Genomic DNA, 20,278 nt, shown 5'->3' on the forward strand with positions numbered 1-20,278 from the left:
AAAGTTGAGATTACTATGGACTTGGTGTTACATGAATCACAAGACGTTTCTTAGTTACAGTTTAGGCTTTACAGTATATTAAGTGAATTACTAGGATCCGACACAACGTTTGTACCATTGTTATTTTGATTCCAGGCAACAGTCTATTTCGGAAGACTTTGATATTTAGTTACCGATAATGGAATGTTTACTTTATTACCATGGCCCTCCCCCCAAAAAAACAGGTTTACCTGACGATCCTGTCTCCCTCCCACAACGCATAAATACTTAATTAGGCTTAACACGAAGAACACTTGGCTTCCATAGTAATAACAAACTTGTGTAACAGTCGTACCTCCTACTTTAAGGTAAACTCATAATTCTCAACCACTTTACTTCATATTATAATACATTATAATGTTACGTTCATGCTTTTAGTAGAACCCCACACATTTCAGATAATGTTCACACTACAGTGGAGTCCGGCATGGCCAGTTTGTTAAGGCACTTGGACTCGTAATCTGATGGTCTTCAGTTCGAATCCCCGTCACACCAAACATGCTCAACCTTTCAGCCGTAAAGACGTTATATTGTGACGATCAATCCCACTATTCGTTGAGTAAAAGAGTAGCCCAAGAGTTGGTGGTAGTGATCATGACTAGCTGCCTTCCCTCTAGTCTTTCACTGCTAAATTGGGGATGGCTAGTACAGATAGTTCTCATGTAGCTTTGCGTGAAATTCCACAAATAAACAAACACACTACACTATAGACTTCCAAATGTTAAGTTAATGTTCATACTACACTATAATACATACAGATAATACAGAAGCTTTTCAAGTACTCAAACATATTAACGTTAATAACTAACATTTAACTTTTATGCTAATCTCAAAATTCTTACATCATCTTTATTTTTTAAAATTCTTCCCTCAGTTTCTTCGGTTCTATAGGCGATTCTAGCGCTACCTGGTGGTATTTATTGTCCAAAAATTCAAATATGGAGGTAAAGCTGGACCACGAAGTCATTTCATGTGACGGGTGCCCTGTAAAGAAAGAAAATCCCAAATGGAGTATATCGTTACCAAGATTACGAGTACTTTGTCTTTAACATGTTACACGACTCGACATATCAATAAAAGCACAAATGGCAGATTAGGTTCAGAATACGATAAGAACTGATAAAACTCTAAAGAACCGGGTATAACAAAACATTCTAAAAAGAACCAAAACAAATATTTATTTGAAATAGGAAAAGTGAATCTGCACGAGTGATTCGACAAGACAGCTCATTGTATCTAATAAAACTTTATAACCTCTGACCTATTACCGCGTAACTTACGGTGATATGCACATGCAAACTAAGTGGAAACGACTGGGATCAAGAGGGAAAATGAAAGTTGCATGCTGGGAGGTATGTTTATTTCAACAGACTAAAGTAAACTGAACACACGTCTAAAACTAGCTGGTCATACGTTTTACTCATGGACAAAAAGTATAAACATTAACAACAACACACAATCTAATATTGGACGCCAACTTTTATTAATTTTATATGCAGTGCTGATAACAGTAGATAATCCCAGTTGATCTAAAACGCTTAGGAAATCCGAGTTAAGGAAACTGGGATTATACAGCCAACTCGCCACGATGTGTGTGTGTGTGGGGGGGGGGGGCGTATATTGACTTGTTTGACGTTAAGTATAAGGCTGCACAATGGACTATCTATTCTCTGACCATCACGGGTATCGAAATACAGTGTCTAGTGTAATAAGTTCACATATCATTTGTATAAATCCTAAATGAGTTCATAATACATAATTCATTAAGGCTATTTTTAGTTTAGATAAAAAGTATCGATTATCATTTGTATAGATCCTAAATGAGTTCACAAGAGAGCTTATATATACTGAATTAAGAAGTAGCTCGGGACCTGGCATGGCCAGGTGGTTAAGGTACTCGATTCGAAATCCGAGGGTCGCGGATTAGAATCCCCGTTACATCAAACATGCTCACCCTTTCAGCAGTGGAGACGTTATAATGTTACAATCAATCCCACTATTCGTTGGTAAAAGAGCAGCCCAACAGTTGGCGGTGGGTGGTGATGACTACGTGCCTTCCCTTACATCTTACCAGACTGCTAAATTAGGGACGGCTGGTGCAGATAGCCCTCGTGTAGCTTTATAACGCCCCCACGGCTGAAAGGGGAGGTATATTCGGTGCGACAGGTATTCAAACCCGCAACCCTCAGATTACGCATCGAACACCTTAATCCACCTGGCCATGCCGGGCCTAGTAATATAGAACTGAGTAGTGTAGTCTATCTGTATAACTTGTTTTCAGTCACCTAGTGAAATGGTGAAAAGAGACGATACAGAAACTGTATTATTCACCTACATTCAAGTATTATATCTAATACTTTTGCAAGTCTCACGTATCTTCAAACGAATGTCAAATATATTTCCAATCAGGAAACACATGACGACAATACAGATAACTGAACAAAATAAGAAAAAATACAAAACAAAGTGAAAAAATAGGTAGCTGAAGATTTTCTATGTTTCATTTGCCTTTTATTTGGAACTTGATCACACGAAACGTTTAAATTAGGTAATTTTCTCCTTTCCCTCTCTGACAGGCTAAATAACTAATTCACGATCTTTCTACTACGCATATATCTAAGCCCAGCAGCTAACTACAGGTGGCGTTACTTGAAGTCCTCCACACAATAAACTGTTCTTCATCTTCTCAAAGGATTAATGAACTATGTTTATATGTTATGACCCGGTTTCCTGATATTACAAGCTACGTTTCCACGTAATTGTTTTTTTTTTTTTAATTTCGCACAAAGCTACTCGAGGGCTATCTGTGCTAGCCATCCCTAATTTAGCAGTGTAAGACTAGAGGGAAGGCAACTAGCCATCACCACCCACCGCCAACTCTTGGGTTACTCTTGTACCAATGAAGAGTGGGACTGACCGTCACATTATAACGCCCCCACGGCTGAAAGGGCGAGCATATTTGGCGCGACGGGAATGCGAACTCGCGACCCTCAGATTACGAGTCGCACGCCTTAACACGCTTAGCCATGCCGGGCCACCACGTAATTCAATAAAATATTTTACGTTGCTAACGTGTTTCTTGCACCGTTACCACGCTTTAATAAAATACGATAAACTTAGAATGTGCGTATGAATCTATAAGTTAATAAAATAGCCTCACCAGATCCTAAGGAAAGTTGTACAAAGGACAATGGAAATGAATTAAAATCAACAAATACTAAAATCAATAATTACCTCAAGTAATGAAAATAAGATATCAAACAGTGCACAAACATTAGCATAAAACACGCACTTTTCCACTTTTAAAGAATAAATATCTTATTCTGGTTACAAACCTGTAATTATTTTATCACTTGTTTTACTGACTAACATTATCAATATATAAACACACAAACATATTAGTTGTTATAAAATCTACACATAAAATGGGAGATTTACAACAACGTTCACTATAAAAAAAATTTAGCCGCGGCATAACGGCTCATAGAATGGCTCAGAGTGATTTTCAACTACATAACGTTAACTTGTGACTCCATCTATTGACCGATTTGAGATATAATTACAGCTTTGAACTTAGAAGGTCAAACCCTTTCGATTGATGTATTTTACCATGTACAAGGTATCATGGGTTAATTTATTTTAGTCCTGTGTAAAATAATTTTTATTAACTGTATTTTTGTGTGCCATCAATACCAAGCGTGGGGCTCACGTAGAACCGATTCAATTTTATTACTCATCAGAATCTATAACCTCAAATGGAAAAAAAATGTCTAATACATTAACTTACTCTGATCCTGCCCAAAAGAATTAAGTGCCGTGGTTACTGAGAATTCCTGTCCCCCGCTGGTACAGACGCATTGTCTACGAATTTACAACGCTAAAATCAGGGGTTCGATTCCCCTCGGTGGACTCGGCAGATAACCCAATGTGGCTTTGCTATAAGAAAACATACACACACTGAAGATTCCGTCTTGTTCTGAGGGTTTGTTCCTTTACATGCTTTTAAATCAAATAGAACCTTCCACTCTATTCAGAGTGAGGCAGCTCGTTTCATTCTCCAATTTAAAAGGTGGAAGAACTTCATTTTCTTCAGATTCGAATCTCAAACATTACATTACATGCTCATTCGTATTCACAGTTTCTGTAATTACTTTCAAAACTTGAATGACAACGAACCAGTCTATTAGCAACTAGTCACATAAAACTCGTACGTTTAAACCACATTCATGTTTTAAACATCCATTCGCATTTTAACAAGACGGCTTTTCACAAGCCGGTCGTGCCTAATGGAACTGTCGGTCCAAGGCTTAAAACCCGCGATCGGTTCCGAACATGTTCCGCACTTTCAGCTGCGGATTTGTAAAGTCGATAATGGTTTTGTTTGTTTGTTGTTAAGCGCAAAGTTACGTAATGGTGTATCTATGCTGCGCCTACCACAGGCATCGAATACCAGGTTTCAGCGTCTTCACCCCCTTAAAATTACCGATAAGCCACTAGGCCTCAACTGACCATAAGCCTCGCAGCGGATCCACACCAGCTGAAAAGTAGATACTATGTACTTGAACCCTAGAAGCCTTTGACCTGGCTCAAATGCCCACGTCTTATAAAGTATCGTCCAAGATGAAATATATTTAATCTTATGTCCACTTTGTCATCTTGGGTTAAGCCAATAATAAGCTGTTATCAGTTTATTCAATAACCTGCCCATATCTATGTTCCAAAGTATTTCCTTGGGCAACTGATTGGTTTGTTTTAAATTTCACGCAAAGCTACTCGAGGGCTTTCTGCGCTAGCCGCCCCTAATATAGTAGTGTAAGACTAGAGTGAAGGCAGCTAGTCTTCACCACCCACCGCCAACTCTTGGGCTACTCTTTTACCAACAAATAGTGGGATTGACCGTCACAATATAATGTCCCCAAGAATGAAAGGGCTAGCATGTTTGGTGTGATGGGGATTCGAACCCGCGACCCTCAGATTACGAGTCGAATGCCTTAACCACCTGGCCATGCCGGACCAGTCAACTGATACTTGTGACAAATATTCCGTTACTTATTTTATCAGTTTTAAACCGAGTGAGAGTGTGTGCTAAGTTTACCGGCTCTGTCTACGCCCGTGCCGGATTTCATTTCTTAGCCACCAGCTGTATTTGGTCGTCAAAAACGAGAGATCCTGTTGAGGAAGTGATTAAGCAAAGTTCATAGCAATCAACTTTAATTCTTTAATATATTTCATTTGTAAATCCACGACACACTGTTTTACACACTACAGCAAAAAAAAAAAAACATAGAAAAAGACTAAACTGTCTTTAACGGTGCCAATAAATGCCCAGCTTGCACAAAGTTAGTTTGGAACTGTAGGACTTACTGATACACTGTTCGTTTAGCACGTGGTGTTGAAACGTGTGTATAATATCCAAGTACGACGCTATCACGACTATAAAAAAAACACATACAGTACCAGGATCAAAGTTCCTTTAGTATATGTTTATGGATGGTAACTCAATACATATCCATGAGTCCGTCATTTCTCTATCTAAATTATGGGAATACGGAACAGAAGAAAAACTACCTTCAGCCACGGAAAGAGACTTTAAATATTTCTACATTTTTAAATATATGTGTGAGTGATAAAGCAGAAAGAAAGTCATGGACATTATAGAAGCTCCAATAACACGCCAGTTAACGATAACAATTAGGCGACGACGCCAGGTTTTCAGTTTCTTTTGACTTTATTGATTTTACACATTCCACGAGTGAGAACTGTGTAAGAAAAATGAACACAAATTGAATATCTATCATTTATGCAGCGAACTATTGCTGATTTCACGACAAGTGACGAAAGACCTAGCTGAAAGAAAAAAAAAAAAATCAAGTTTTGCGTTTCGATGCAGTGAACCGCACCACTGTAGCGGGTGTAGACATATTAAAGTTGTCGAACGATTTACTAAATCTCCAGCTGTCGATATAATGAGACAAGACGTGTCAACAACAGTGAGTGGAAACGAACGTTTTGGTGCAGCGGGGAAGATAATGAAAGCCAACACATGACTGACTTCACTTGGTTCGATTCACACACAATGTACTGGCGACTTGTGGCATCCACTGGACATGAAACTGGTTATTGAATTTTCCCCAAGATCAGTGTCTTCTTTTGACATGTGTTTGTGTCCGTTCTGTTCTGTCATACTCTAACATATCACATGACAGCGTTCATCTCTCACGAGCTATACACACGAGCTGTTGACTCTAACGTCCCGCTTATGGCCTGAGAGAGTGTGGTGAATAGAGCTAACAACAGAAGAAACTGACCAAACAGCTAAGTTCTTTTTTTTTTAACTTGGCATTAACGTTATTCTGTTCTTTTACACAAAGTTGTGAACAGTTACATATCTTAGGTGCTCATCAACATATCTTTTACACTTTCAACGTTAGATTTGTGCATGACAACAATAACACAGTGTTGTTGCATGTAAACTAAAATAAATCACACAATAGTAACGTATTCGTAGCATCATGGTTTTTACTTTACATAATGCGCTGCATCAATGTATAATTATAACACCAGTTCAAAGTGACGCTAACACAAGAATCTATAACAAAATATAAATACAACATCAGCACTGGGCAATGCCGACAAAATACACTGTAAAAAGTACAAATGCAACGTCAGCACTGTGTAATGCCGACAACATACACTGTAAAAAGTACAAATACAACATCAGCACTGTGTAATGCCGACAAAATACATTGTAACAAAGTATAAATACAACATCAGCACTGTGTAATGCCGACAAAATACATTGTAACAAAGTATAAATACAACATCAGCACTGTGTAATGCCGACAAAATACATTGTAACAAAGTATAAATACAACATCAGCACTGTGTAATGCCGACAAAATACACTGTAACAAAGTATAACTAGTTCTAAGTGATCATAACAAACGACTGCTCCTGGCGAGACAATGGTAAGTTTACGGACTAAAACACTAAAATACGAGATTCGAATTCTCGCGAGAGATAAACGAACAAAAAGCGACTGCTTGAGTATCATATCATCAGCTGGGTTTGATCACACACTTCAACACGTCAGGTTGCAATGTATCATCACTTCAGGTGTGTGTAATCAAATACTAATACGAGACATTACTAACATGAAATTTTCCGATCTAAGACTTTGAAACCCAACATCACCCTTTAATATTTTATTTAAAAAACAAAGTAATTGTTCTTTATCTAGTTATCTTATCACTGTATATTCAATAACCTGAATTTTATTTTTTTACTTTAAGCTTTATCATGTGCATGCGTGTTAGCATCCATTACCTATAATTAGCTGGCTCGATTACATTAATTTTTGGTATGATAACTGGACACTGTCGGACAGTGTACGAGGGCTGTTTTAAGGGTGTTTTTTTATTTTGCCCAAGGTTTGGTTTGTTTTAAGTTTCGTGCAGAGCTACATGAGGGCTATTGCACAAGCCGTCCCTTATTTTACAGTGTAAAACTAGAGGGAAGGCAGCTAGTCATTACTACCTACCGCCAACTCTTGGGCTACTCTTTCACCAACGCATAGTGGGACTTACCGTCGCTTATAACGTCCCCACGGCTGAAAGGGCGAGCATGTTTGGTGTGACGGGGATTCGAACCCGCGACCCTCAGATTACTAGTCGAGTGCCTTAACCACCTTACCACAAAGGACCATTCTGCCCAAGAAGGGTGATAAAGTCCCTGGAATGGGGCACATTTCCCTTTTCTTTTCATAGACTTATGGAGTGCATCACCCAGAGGTGGCTGGCTCTATTACCATAATATTTCCTATAGTAACTACAAACCGTCTGATGGCGTACAAGGGCTGTTGCTAGAGCTGAGAGAGATAAAAACAACAACACACACACACACACACACGAAACAGGTTTTTTTGTAGATTTTGGCTTTGAATTTAAAGACACAAGAACTTAATCAGTTATATGAGCCAATCATTACCTTTCATAAAGCATTACACGAGGGCTATCTGTGTTAGCCGTCCCTACTGTAGCAGAATAAGACTAGAGGGAAGACAACTAGTCATCACCACCCACCATCAACTCTTGGGCTACTCTTTTATCCACGAATATTGGGATTGACCGTGACATTATAGCATCCCCACGAATGAAAGGGTTAGCATGTTTGGTGCGACGAGGATTCGAACCCACGACCTTCAGATTACGAATCGAGTGCCTTAACCACCTGGCCGTAAAAGAATGTACCCAGCATGGGGTGTGAACAGTCAAAGGTAACAATATACTGTAGTTAGTTTAAATCAATATTTCACATCATTGACTGTCAGCATGAGGTGTAGACAGCGTATTGTTCAAGAACCTTTTTAGTTTCTTAATTATCACTGAATTATAATTTTAAAATATCCTGCACAAATCAAACTATTGTGTATCGTGTATACTGCAGTTTGAAGCTAGTTTCCAGTTGTTAGGTTTAGTCTGGTTGGAATTTCGCGCAAAGCTACACGAGGACTATCTGCGCTAACCATCCCTACATTAGCACTTAAATACTAGAGGGAATACACCGCCAACTATTGGGTTACTGTTTTACCTACGAATAGCGGGCTTGACCATCACATTATAATATCCCCAAAACTGAAAGAGGGAGCATGTTTGGTGGGACGAGGGATTCGAATTCGAGACCCCTAGATTGTGAGTCAAACACCCTAACCACCTGGCCATGCCAAGCCTCCAGTTATAAGGATTGGAGGTGAGCTGAATGTAGTTACAAATATTATGCGCCTTTTTAAATTCTGGATTATGTTATCCATAAAAATATTACATCTTGGATTCATTCGACACAACATGACCATCTCTACGATACTTCATCAAATGTTGGAATTTGAGAGAAAAAAAAAAGGAATATTCATCTTATATTCAGAGAACTTTCTTGTGGTACAATCTTTAACTCCTTTGGGAACACGAATTATATCTCTTTTGGTACCTCTTTCAATCGGTAAGATTTCAGTCTTAAGCAGTCAACATGAGGTTAGTTTTATGGTCAACGCTCTGAAAGACAAAGAAACATTATAGCGAACCGACTCGTTTTTTAAAAGTCCGTGTAGTCTAAACGGATCAGGACGTTGTGGGTTGTTAATCTGACCAAGCACTGAGCTTTATCTCTTGCAACAAAAACACATTCCAGCTGATACATCATCCCAAGCCTCTACATAACGCTATGCGAGACGAGAAAATCGGATCGTCATGTTATCCTTAATAAAACCCACATTATCATCAACAGCACGACTGTTGACGTTACCCCCTCCTCCTCTTCCTGCCACCCAGAGAGATATAGAGTTAGAAAATCACCCACCCCCTCTCACAATTTGGAAAGGTAAACTTCTAAAATCTGGCTCACCGACTTAATGGTGGTCCAATTAAAATAATTAAGGCTTGTCCTCATTAACTTACTTTACCCACGGATCGTATAATCACTTATAATGTTTCACTCTTTCCTGGTGAGTGACATAAACAGCGAGGTAATTACCGTCGTCTATTTCACCGACAGAAAACAGGACCTGATGTTAGTTCCAGTTTTAAACCACCACCAATTTATTTATTTTTTAACTTCGAAACTATGCTGGGGCCAACTTTAATATTTTCCCACGGTCCTTTTTTGTTTGCATAACGAAACAACAGCAAAAACAAAACAAAAAAACAACAACTGCAAAACGCATCTAAACCAAATTTCCCTGTTAACACCTTTAAGATGTAATCATACGCAAAGCAAAAAGTCAACTTTAAAACAAGATAACTATCTGGGCATGTGCGAGATTTATGTAGTAATATTTAATACGGGAAATATGCTTATTTTTAACTGCAATTATTATTAAAATACAATATCACAAACATAGGTTAACATGCAGATATAAGTATATACTGAAAAAAAAAATGGTTATGGCTTAACTGTATAAAAGTGACGTGTATGTGTGTAGCCATATACATATATATCAACCTATTGATAACAGATGTCGAAATCGAGACAGCATGTTGTAAATTCGACAGTAACGTACAATTTACACGTGCGTTCACAGTGAATGAACTACAGTTCTTCACACAGACCTGCAACTAAAAAAATACCCATAAAAGACCACCTGCAATATGCCAGGTAAAGCGAGAAGTACAAAAGGTCGTGATTTCCTGCCACAAGTCAAACGTCTCCCTTCACGGATAAAAAACAGTAACAGATATGACCCCAGGTGTGTCCAACACAAAAAGGCATGACCAACGGTCTTGGTTAATTACCATCAATTATGATTAAACTCACACTCTTTGAACTGACAAACCTGGAACAGAGATAATATTCCCTGGTTGTGGGTGTCCGTTAACAAATACTTGCTTTTTGAGCTTGTGCTATCTGGTTGGATTTTCCGGACCGTTTCAATTCCACTGAGTTATTTGCACCTTTACTGGGTTTCCGTTAAAGGCGAAATATAAACTTCTACCTACACCGCGTTTTTTTTTGTTTGTTTGTTTGCTTGCTTTTTTTATAGATTGAGAGTTTACTGCCTTGTTTTAACTACGAAACACCTGAATAAATAAGTAATTTTCTCTGTTGTTTTTCAACAAGCCTATTCACTGGTACAATATCGTATTTCCTAGTTAACTACTAATATTAGCTATAACTGAATTCAACTACCATGCAGAGTTCGCTTAGATGATGGTTGCTATATCACTAGTGAGTGATTCTTGATGACGAGAAACCCACTTGAAATAAAAATGTATCTCAGAATGGCTGGTATGGGTATTAACACTTACTGATGAGGAGATAACAACGTTTCGACTTTTCTAGGTCATCTTCAGGTTAACAAAAAAGTTAACCAGCCGTTCTGAAAAACACTAGTGAGTGAATTACTCTGGTGAGTCCTTCGTATCGTATAACTAAGCTACCTTCAAACAGATGTCACTAGCGAGCGAGTTTCTCTAGTAAGTCTTTAGTGTCATATATAACTAAGCTAGCATCAAACAGATATTGATATTGTGTATGATCTGGTCTTAAACAAGCAGACATTGGTGCCACTCCAAACTTGACATTGAGCTCAATCTGGAGTTTTAATTCTTAAGAGTTATCGGAATTAGTTAGTTTTGTTGAAACATGCAAGAAGTCACAACCTCAAGTAAATATTATCTAAAAGTAAACAAGATATCAAACTAATTCGATCAGACTGCGTGACTCGCGGAGTTACTGAAGTTGGATATACTTAACAATAAACATCCAATACGTAACCGGATACACAATTATTATGTTTAGCAACATAATAAATGTGTTTCAGATGAAAGGCGACGTATTTTTTGTTTCTCATACACGTTAGTGGTGAACAAAGCTTCTATGGCGTCCCTTTCCAAAATTGCGTTTTGTTGTGCCCTCCGCCTGCGCCCCGTATATCTTATGTATACAGTTATATACTACTTTATAATAGTAATGTTTATCAATTAGGTCTTAAATTATGCTTTTATTTGTACTTTTAGATAAAATTTATATTACCTTAAACTCATGATACCCCAATGTGAGCAGACACTGTTCTGATGAAGCTTTGTTTTTTTGTTTAAGGTTAAGCACAAAGCTTTACAATGGGCTATCGATGTTGTGACCATCACGAGTATAGAAATCCAGTTTCAAATGTCATAATTACACAGACTTATCGCTATGCTAGTGCGGGACTGACAAAGATGGCGTATCAATTTCCTAGGTTTTTTTTTGAAACAGGAACGCTTCGGATTATATATATATATATATAAAGCATGAAACGCCATATTGTCTGATTAATATTTTTTTACCAATTTTATGTTATGAATAAAAATAGTGAATAATTAGCTTAATAAACCAGATTATCACCGATATTGGTCTTTATGTAACAAGATGATAATGACTGTTTAGAAAGTGGACTGTCATATCATTAATAGGTTAGTGTTTATAAAATGTTAATATTCCCCCATCCCAGTCCAAGAGTCAACAATTTATTAAGATTTCCAACACATACAAAATAAAATCGACTCAAAGTTTTCTGTAGTTTCCATAAAAAATCATATTCATTACTCCATCCTGATCACGTCACGTGCTCCCCAGGTTGTCTGTTCTTATGGTTTTCAGCGTGGAGAGGGAAACAAAAAAAACACAGTAACATTATTTGTGGCTAACCATTATCTGACTCTTTAATCCTAGGTGGTTTGAAGGAATCGTTTTTCCTCGAGGTTATGAGTTTTGTTAACTAAAAACTCCTCCTTTGTGACCGACTACAACATAATCCGCTTTGCCAAAATCTCTGTACACTGCATTACCCTGCAAACAGCAGTGAACTCTACGGGTAAGGCTTGCTGGAGAATTAAGGGCTCACTCTCTTACAGTTATATAATCAACCTTACGATGTCCAGCAACAGCCTAGTTTCAGTTGAGCCATCAACAACATTTATATGACAGGAACAGAAGTTTCCCTTTTCACGTTATGAATTCTTAATGGACGTAAATTCAGCACCTGTGAGCTAGACACTCAGTGGCAAGCATCACGCTCGGAAGAAAATCGGGTTTGTTGTAAACACTTCATTAATATGCAGTCTGGCCTGAAGACACAAAATAACCTTAGTCTAAGTAATGGTAGAGATATATTATGGAAACGCAACACAGGCCAGCTGCGCTAAAGTCATGAATATGGACACGATCACATGAATTTTCGCAGATATCGCTGCGTCCCTAGTAACTTAGTTCTCGCTCCATTAACACGTTGTCGAGAAGAGAGAGCAAACCTCATTACGAGAATGGGAAGGAACGAGTTGCTAGTCCTTACACAAAGCTTCTTGTCTTTATTGCTTTAGTCGGCCTGTTAACGCTACCAGCATCACAAGGTTTTGGTCGCCAATCTCTTCAGTCCAAGCTGTCTTTCTTGAAGTACATTAATCGGAGCATCTTAGACTCCAAGCTGCGGGAAAGGACACCCAGTCACTTAAAGCGTAGAAATTAGGTACGGTTCTTATCACATTACTCGGATATAGTAGTACAGTACAGCGGCGCGTGAACACAAGTACAGCAGAAAGAAAAAATGTAGGATGGTGTAAATTACCAGACAGTATTATTAAAAGGTTTGGTTGCAAGTAAATACGGAAGGCGACAAGTAGACCAGGAACGCTAATTCGTTTTACAAACAATCCCTCAGAGAGAAATAAAACTTAAAAATATAATTTTGTCATGCACGTAAGTTACTCCAAGAATAAACTATTTGCTTAAACATGTGGCATATACTGAGATAATGTAACCTCTGTAAAATTACGCATGTAATTAGTAAACATTTTGTTTACAGCCACATGCTTTAAACTATACGGGAAATAACTTCTAACCATGCACACGAGAGTGTGTGTGTGTGTGTGTGTGTGTGTGTGCGTTATTTATACGTATTGTTGCAGTATGAAGTCTCTTCGGTAAACAGAACACGATAAATAAAGTATATAGCAGTTAGGCTATGGTCACTCGTTTTACAGATTTTGCATGCCCTGGCTAGGAAAAAAAGGAAACTGTTCAAAAAAGAATTCCTACAGCTTTTCCACTTGGCTTCCTTCCAAGAGGTAGAAAGTAATATCATTCCGCTCAGTTTCGCCCACGAGTTGACAGAGAACAGCGGCTGCTGGAGTGCCATTCCACGCAACAAACGTTCTCGCAATTCGCAGCTCAATGCAATACTGCAGCGATACTTGTTTCTTTGAATGGCTTGTGTGAAAGTGAGAAGTGGTTTTCACTCCTCTTAAATCGAGAAAAGCCTCTGAAAAGCATACGTCGTCGCATATTTTGTTCAGCTGATGTCGCCTCTTACAAAGAACCACGTCGGTACAAAACATATTTCTGTCAATACGCGATCGCCAGTTATTACGAACACACACACGCAAAAAAAAAAAAAAAGAGAGACGAAAAACAAGACAAGAAAGAACTCGTACGACGGCAGATGATGAACGGACTCTTGTATAACATTATACATCAGCCAACATCTTTGTTAAAAAATATATAAAAAAAAATCTAGAAGTTCAAGTGTACCTGTTCAATGAATGTTTAACAGGATGTGCGTAGCACAGCACGTTTGAAGCACATTAGGGAAAGGGCCGCCATGGACAATTAAAACGGATTATCCTAAGCTTGGCATTTCAAGCCCGTTGCACTCTCGAGAGCCAGTGCCATTACAAGAGAAGCGAAGTTCAAAGAGACGGCACATCGTAGTGGAAGAGAAAGCTTGTTTTATCCACTAGTTCTATTGGGCGATGTTGACCTCATCATTAGTAAATACAGAACCAGTGCTATTCTGTCCGATTATATATCCATGAGATTTTCTGCTAGAGCGACTTCCTCTTATTTAACATTATACATGCCGGTTTCTCTGACTGATTTTCATTTTTATACAATCAAAGAACACAGAGATTTCCAATTGTATACCCGATTTCCTGGAACATCTGGATGACAAGACCTAAGAAGTATGTATGTGCTTTTCAAATACACTCTTCGCTTCTTCTAACGTGAATAATCAATTGCAATTCTCAAGTAACAAATCGAATTTCCATCGAAATCCATTCAGTCCTTCTCGAGATGACAACCACCTGGTTGTTTCCACAGATACTCAACGGTTCAAATTTCCAAGAAACGTTTCATCCTTCCCTTCTGAGTTGATTTATTACATATAACAATCACAGAAAAAACACGACACAGATAAGTATCAAAAGTAGTGATATGACCATGCTTAATCTAGATACGAATATAGACAAACAACTTAAATATTATGTTTTTAATTTATCAACAACCTATACTACTTACTGTTATAAACAAATCTTTTACTGGTAAGTACATGAAAAATAAAAATAGTTTACAAAAGTTCTGAATTAAAAAGTCACTTTCATTAAGCGAACTCAAATGTTTGCAACAGTAAGGCAGAGTCAAACTAAATGTTTGCAACAGTAAGATATTAACTATGTTTTAATATGACTGTAAGATATCGCTTTATCATAAGTGAACTAGTTCTGTTAACCTGACATTATCAGTTACAACCAGAAAAGAAGAAAAAGACAATTTTGTTTCATTTTACCCGTAATTGGTCTCAAAACTTCAATATATCCGTCCAGTTGTAGTTTCTAGACGCTGTAGAGGGCGCCACTACAACATAAACTGAAAGACAAGTATTGGAGAACTGTTCCTAGTTGTCGTTACCACATCACAGAAACACCCGTCATTATTGATACATTTACGATGAAAGTGCACCAGCAGTGAAATATTATACTTTGAACCAGAACTACCATATATAATTATCAGAAATAAACAAAGAGAACAAAATTTAAAAGAAACTGAAGGGAAGAAGAAGGTTGACCATGTTACATAGGAAATGTTCATGTATATAAAGGTTTAAGTCTCCTAACACAACTAACGACGTAAGCTCATTTCCCTCGGAAGTTTTTTGTTAGGTGCAAAGCTACACAGCGAAGATATCTGTGCTCCGCCTGACGCGGGTATCGAAACCGGAGTTGGAACGTCGTAAGCCTGCAGACTTACCGTTGAGCTATTAGAGGACCCGATATATGTTGGATTATTATAATACTGTTTGTATATTGTTATTTTACACATTCCTATCTCTTAACATGTTTAGGAGCTGTACTTTATAAAGCAAAATACCCATAACATTTAACATTACATGTATAAATCCAAAACTAACATCCAAATGAAATAGGAATCCAACTTCTAAACAGCATAAAATAAAACTATAGTTTTAAACTTGAGCGAATTCTTTACCAGGTTAAGGATTTCTAGAATTGTCTGGGTTTTCAAATCGTAAAAAAAAGGATTTTTTTATCACTTCTATAACACAACAAAAGCGAAAAATCTATTGAAACGGTGCCACTCACGAAACTCAGACCCTTCGAACGCTGCTAATATTAGACTATGTCCAGTCCTAACGGTAAATAGAACAAACTGTTCCAGTAAAATAGCTACTTCCAATAACTGACAGGAGTTATTTAGCATCGCAAAATAATGAAAAGTATTTATACAACAGAGCCTCAGTACCAAGCCTTATGGCCCGGTATAGTCAGGTGGTTCAGGCACTCGATTCGTAATCTGAGGGTCGCAGGTTAGAATCCCCATCACTCACACCAAACATGCTCGCCTTTCCAGCCGTGGTAAAAAAATAGCCCAAGAGTTGGTGGTAGGTGGTGATGACTAGCTGCCTTCCCTCTAGTCTTACACTGCTAAATTAGAGACGGCTAGCGCAGATAGTCCTCGTGTAGCTTTGAGCAAAATTCAAAACAAACAAACAAACCAAGTTATATCTCCAATAAAACTTGACATCAGTACGGAAATGCCAAAGATGTAACGCCAAACATTATATTTTTAAAAGCGAGCATAACTGCTCATTTACAAATAAGTGTTAGTAAACACAAAATAAAATAACTTGGTAAAAACTTTTTACTCTCAGTAATTATTTCAAATGTACAGAGTAAAAAAGAAAAAGTTATAAAACGATGCAATGCTAATAACAATAACAAATTTCCTAAAGAGTATCAAGTGCCGTTTTGTTAAAATAAAGTTACAGAAGTTAGCCACGATAAAAGGCATATAAAAACTCTTTGTGCAGTTAAAAATGTTTTTTGTTAATTTTTACGTTCGGTAAAAACTTAGAGAAAAGTTGGTATTGTTGGTGGTCAGTAATAAAGATACGAGTTAGAAACGTTTAAAACAACAACTGAAAACAAAACAGAAGTAATTTCTTCTTAACATTTACCTGCTGACACCCTTGGAAGGTCATTAGAATCTCTTATCCTCATTGGTGTGTCAAGAGGTTCTGGACTGGACACCCAGTTGCAGGCAACCTGTTAGGCGAAGATAAATTTATATAAATTACAAAAACGGGTATTACGTGCACCCACAATCAAACATATGACTAGTCACATTCTTTTATATTTTACATTTAAGGCTAAGAGAAAGTCGATACACTTTGACCTTGTACATTCCCATTTGAGTGGTTCCGTTGTAATTGTTTTAAAATGCTCTGTTATTACGAGCAGCTTGGTTTAACACTGACCTTCCATTTACAGTCATTTCGACTGGCACTGTCCTACTAATATGACCACATATGAGGTCTGATAAAAAAGATCTAAGACTTCTTCTGTCACTGGTGCCAGTACAGAGGCAGTGAGGTTCACTGAGATGTGTACAAAGTTCAAATAGTGATCTACCTCATGAATAAGCCATTTCTCCAGAACTTATACCTGTGTTACGAAAAACGTGTTCAAAGACAAACGTATCTCTTGCCTCTGTCTAGAAAAATGGACAGAAAAGAAGAGCAAGATGTTTACATCAAGTTTTGTGTGAAAAATGGTAAAGGAGGAACAGGAATCCTCAAAATGTTAAGAACTGCCTTTGGTGATGACTTTCGTTCATCAGTAGATAAAACGCTTCCAAGATGGCCGAGAATCGGTCTAAGATGATCCACGTTCTGGGCGACCGTCCACATCATCAACTGACGAAACAATCTTTTATAAAGAGGTCTTAATTCGCTTGAAGGAGAAGGTTAGAAGAAGCCGTTGAGAGCTGTGGCGGAATGGTCACTGGTTTCTTCATCATGACAACACACACTGCTGTGTCTGTTCAAGAATTTTTGACAGAAAAAAACATTCTTATGATACCACACCCCAGGTATTCTCCCCATCTTACCCCCTGTACTTTTTTTCCTGTTCCCAAAAAACAAAATTAAGTTGAAAGGAAAGAGATTTGATGACATTCCAAGCATCCATAATGTGAAAACAAAGTTAGTCGCATGACTGTTGAATACTTCCAGCATTGCGTCCGAAAATGACAGGAACGTTGGAACACGTGTGTATCAGCTGGGGGAGATTACTCTGAAGAGGATAGCATATAATACTGATGTATGTACATTATTCTTCGGAATAAAAGTGAAGTCTTAGAACTTTTCGAAAATTATAGCCCTAAAACCACCCTGGTATTAAGATCTTCTGGATCTAATAACTGAGTTATTTAATATCGCAATATAATGAAAAGTATTTGCACAATAGAACCTCAGTACCAAGCCTTACACAACTACAAAAACGATGCCCCATCTCCAACAAAACTTGACATATTAGACACCACTACGGAACTGTCAAAGAAGTAACGTCAAACAGTATATTTTTAACAGTGAGAATACCTGTTCATTATACTGGTCTGGGCCTCACACTGTTCTATTGTTTTCAATGGTTACTGACAATGCTCAACTGTGTATTCATCTAGATCTAACACTGTCTCAGTGCTAAGATCTGTTTCTACAGGAAGAAACCACCACTCTTATAATTATTTTATTGACCTCTAAAGACAAGACAAGACTGCTAAATTATTAATAATGAACAGTAGAACAACGAATATCTGATAGTGTTTGTTTGTTTTTGAATTTCGCGCAAAGCTACTCGAGGGCTATCTGCGTTGACCGTCCCCAATTTAGCAGTGTAAGACTAGAAAGAAGGCAGCTAGTTATCACCACCCGCCGCCAACTTTTAGGCTACTCTTTTACCAACGAACAGTGGGATTGACCGTCACATTATAACGCCCTCAGGGCTATCTAATAGTGTGTGTACGGTAACAACCATTTAATTATTTAACGTTTTGGAATGCACATATTCCTTCTACAGTAAACTAAAATGAACAGGGTAAAATATTACGTTCAGAAATTTATAAAGTTAAAATATTTTGTAATTACAATAAAAAACACAAGGATGAAGTCAATTAAAAAATAAGACGTTCGTTGTCGCTGCCGTCGTTCAACTGTTTATTATTAAATTTCGATTACCAGGAAATGAATTTGCTGCTAAATAATCATCAGAAAACTTAGGAAGAGATTTCTTTGTTTGTTTTGAATTTTACGCAATCAAGGCTATCTGCGCTAGACGTCCCTAACTAAACAGTGTAAGATTAGAGGAAAGGCGGCTAGTCATCACCACCCACCGCCAACTCTTGGGCTACTCTTTTACCAACGAATAGTAGGATTGAACATAACATAATAACGCCCCCAGCCGAAGGGTATGATACTTAGTATGATGGAGATTCAAACCCGTGATCCTCACATTAGGAATCGAGCGCCCTAACCACCTGATCATGCTGGGCCCTTAGTGGGGAAATAGCTATATAATTATGAATAAATAGTTTATTCAGAGTTTTCGCAAAACCTACAAATTGTTATTTGAACCCTTGTCCCTTATCATGAACTAACAGACTAGAGGAAAAATAGCTTAATCAACAGCCTCACCCACAACTATTGGGTTATTCTAATCGAACAGTCATGTCACTCTTGAAACGCACCCACGGCCTCAAAATGTGTAGTATTTATGATAGTATGGATATATTTACTTTACTATATACTATTAAAATAGCAACTACTTTTTCATGTTCAATAGAGGGGGAATCCCCCTCACATTAAACTTTACATTAAAGTCTGATACTGATGAGCTTGTGCCAACTATTTTCAATATAACAGGTTTTACACCATATTAAATTAATAAAGTTCTTATTTCCAAAACTACAGAATACGCGAAAAGGGAACTAAATGGTGGTAGGTATTCGGTGCCCTAAAAAATACGACATCTTATAAATGTTAACAAAAATAATAGTAGTGAACTTTCTCTCCATAAGAAAAAAACACACTAGAGTGAGATTTAAGAAAGAAGTTCGATTCAAATAAACTTTCAAATTTTTGAATAAAGTTTTATACTATGTATGTAAATAGTAACTGTGCGAACCCTTGAAATGCATTGGTATCAAACCATGAATTCTAGCGGCATAAGTACAGAGTGTTACCGCTAAGACACTCTAAGGAACTAATACAAAGGCACTCTCCGTTGTTTGTTTGTTCTTACGCACAGTAGCATACGATAAGCTATCTGTACTCTGCCCACCAGGAGCATTGAAATCCTACTTTTATTATTATTACTGTAAGTCCTCCCTCAAATCTACCGCTGAGCCAACAGTGGACAATTAGAAGAAAAAATACTTAGGAACATTTTCATCTCTATCCTCAACACAAAATAAATAAATAAAAAAATTTAAAAAATTCTCGAACTATATTAAACAAATAAGTAGGTATTTCGTCCACTACTTTCAATATAATGGACTTCATATCATATACAAAGAAAACAACAGTTTAGTAAACGCATGTTCTGAATGCAATAATAATTTAACAGCCACAACCTCTCATTTT

At 37.5% G+C, this 20,278-nt stretch overlaps 1 protein-coding gene across 4 annotated transcripts in view; it reads right to left on the reverse strand.

Moving 5' to 3' along the window:
• The window catches only part of LOC143240740 (cotranscriptional regulator ARB2A homolog), an 80,446-nt gene that overhangs the window by 1,747 nt on the left and 58,421 nt on the right, over nucleotides 1–20,278 (reverse strand). For all 4 annotated transcript variants that reach the window (XM_076483687.1, XM_076483689.1, XM_076483690.1 and 1 more), the window contains 2 exons: nucleotides 16,817–16,904; nucleotides 882–1,023 (listed from right to left, as the gene is read on the reverse strand). In XM_076483687.1, the coding sequence (XP_076339802.1) occupies nucleotides 896–1,023; nucleotides 16,817–16,904 (216 nt within the window). In that variant the 3' untranslated portion in view covers nucleotides 882–895. The remainder of the gene's footprint in view (nucleotides 1–881; nucleotides 1,024–16,816; nucleotides 16,905–20,278) is intronic.

The sequence above is a fragment of the Tachypleus tridentatus genome, chromosome 13 (assembly GCF_004210375.1).
Source record: "Tachypleus tridentatus isolate NWPU-2018 chromosome 13, ASM421037v1, whole genome shotgun sequence".
Taxonomy (NCBI): domain Eukaryota; kingdom Metazoa; phylum Arthropoda; class Merostomata; order Xiphosura; family Limulidae; genus Tachypleus; species Tachypleus tridentatus.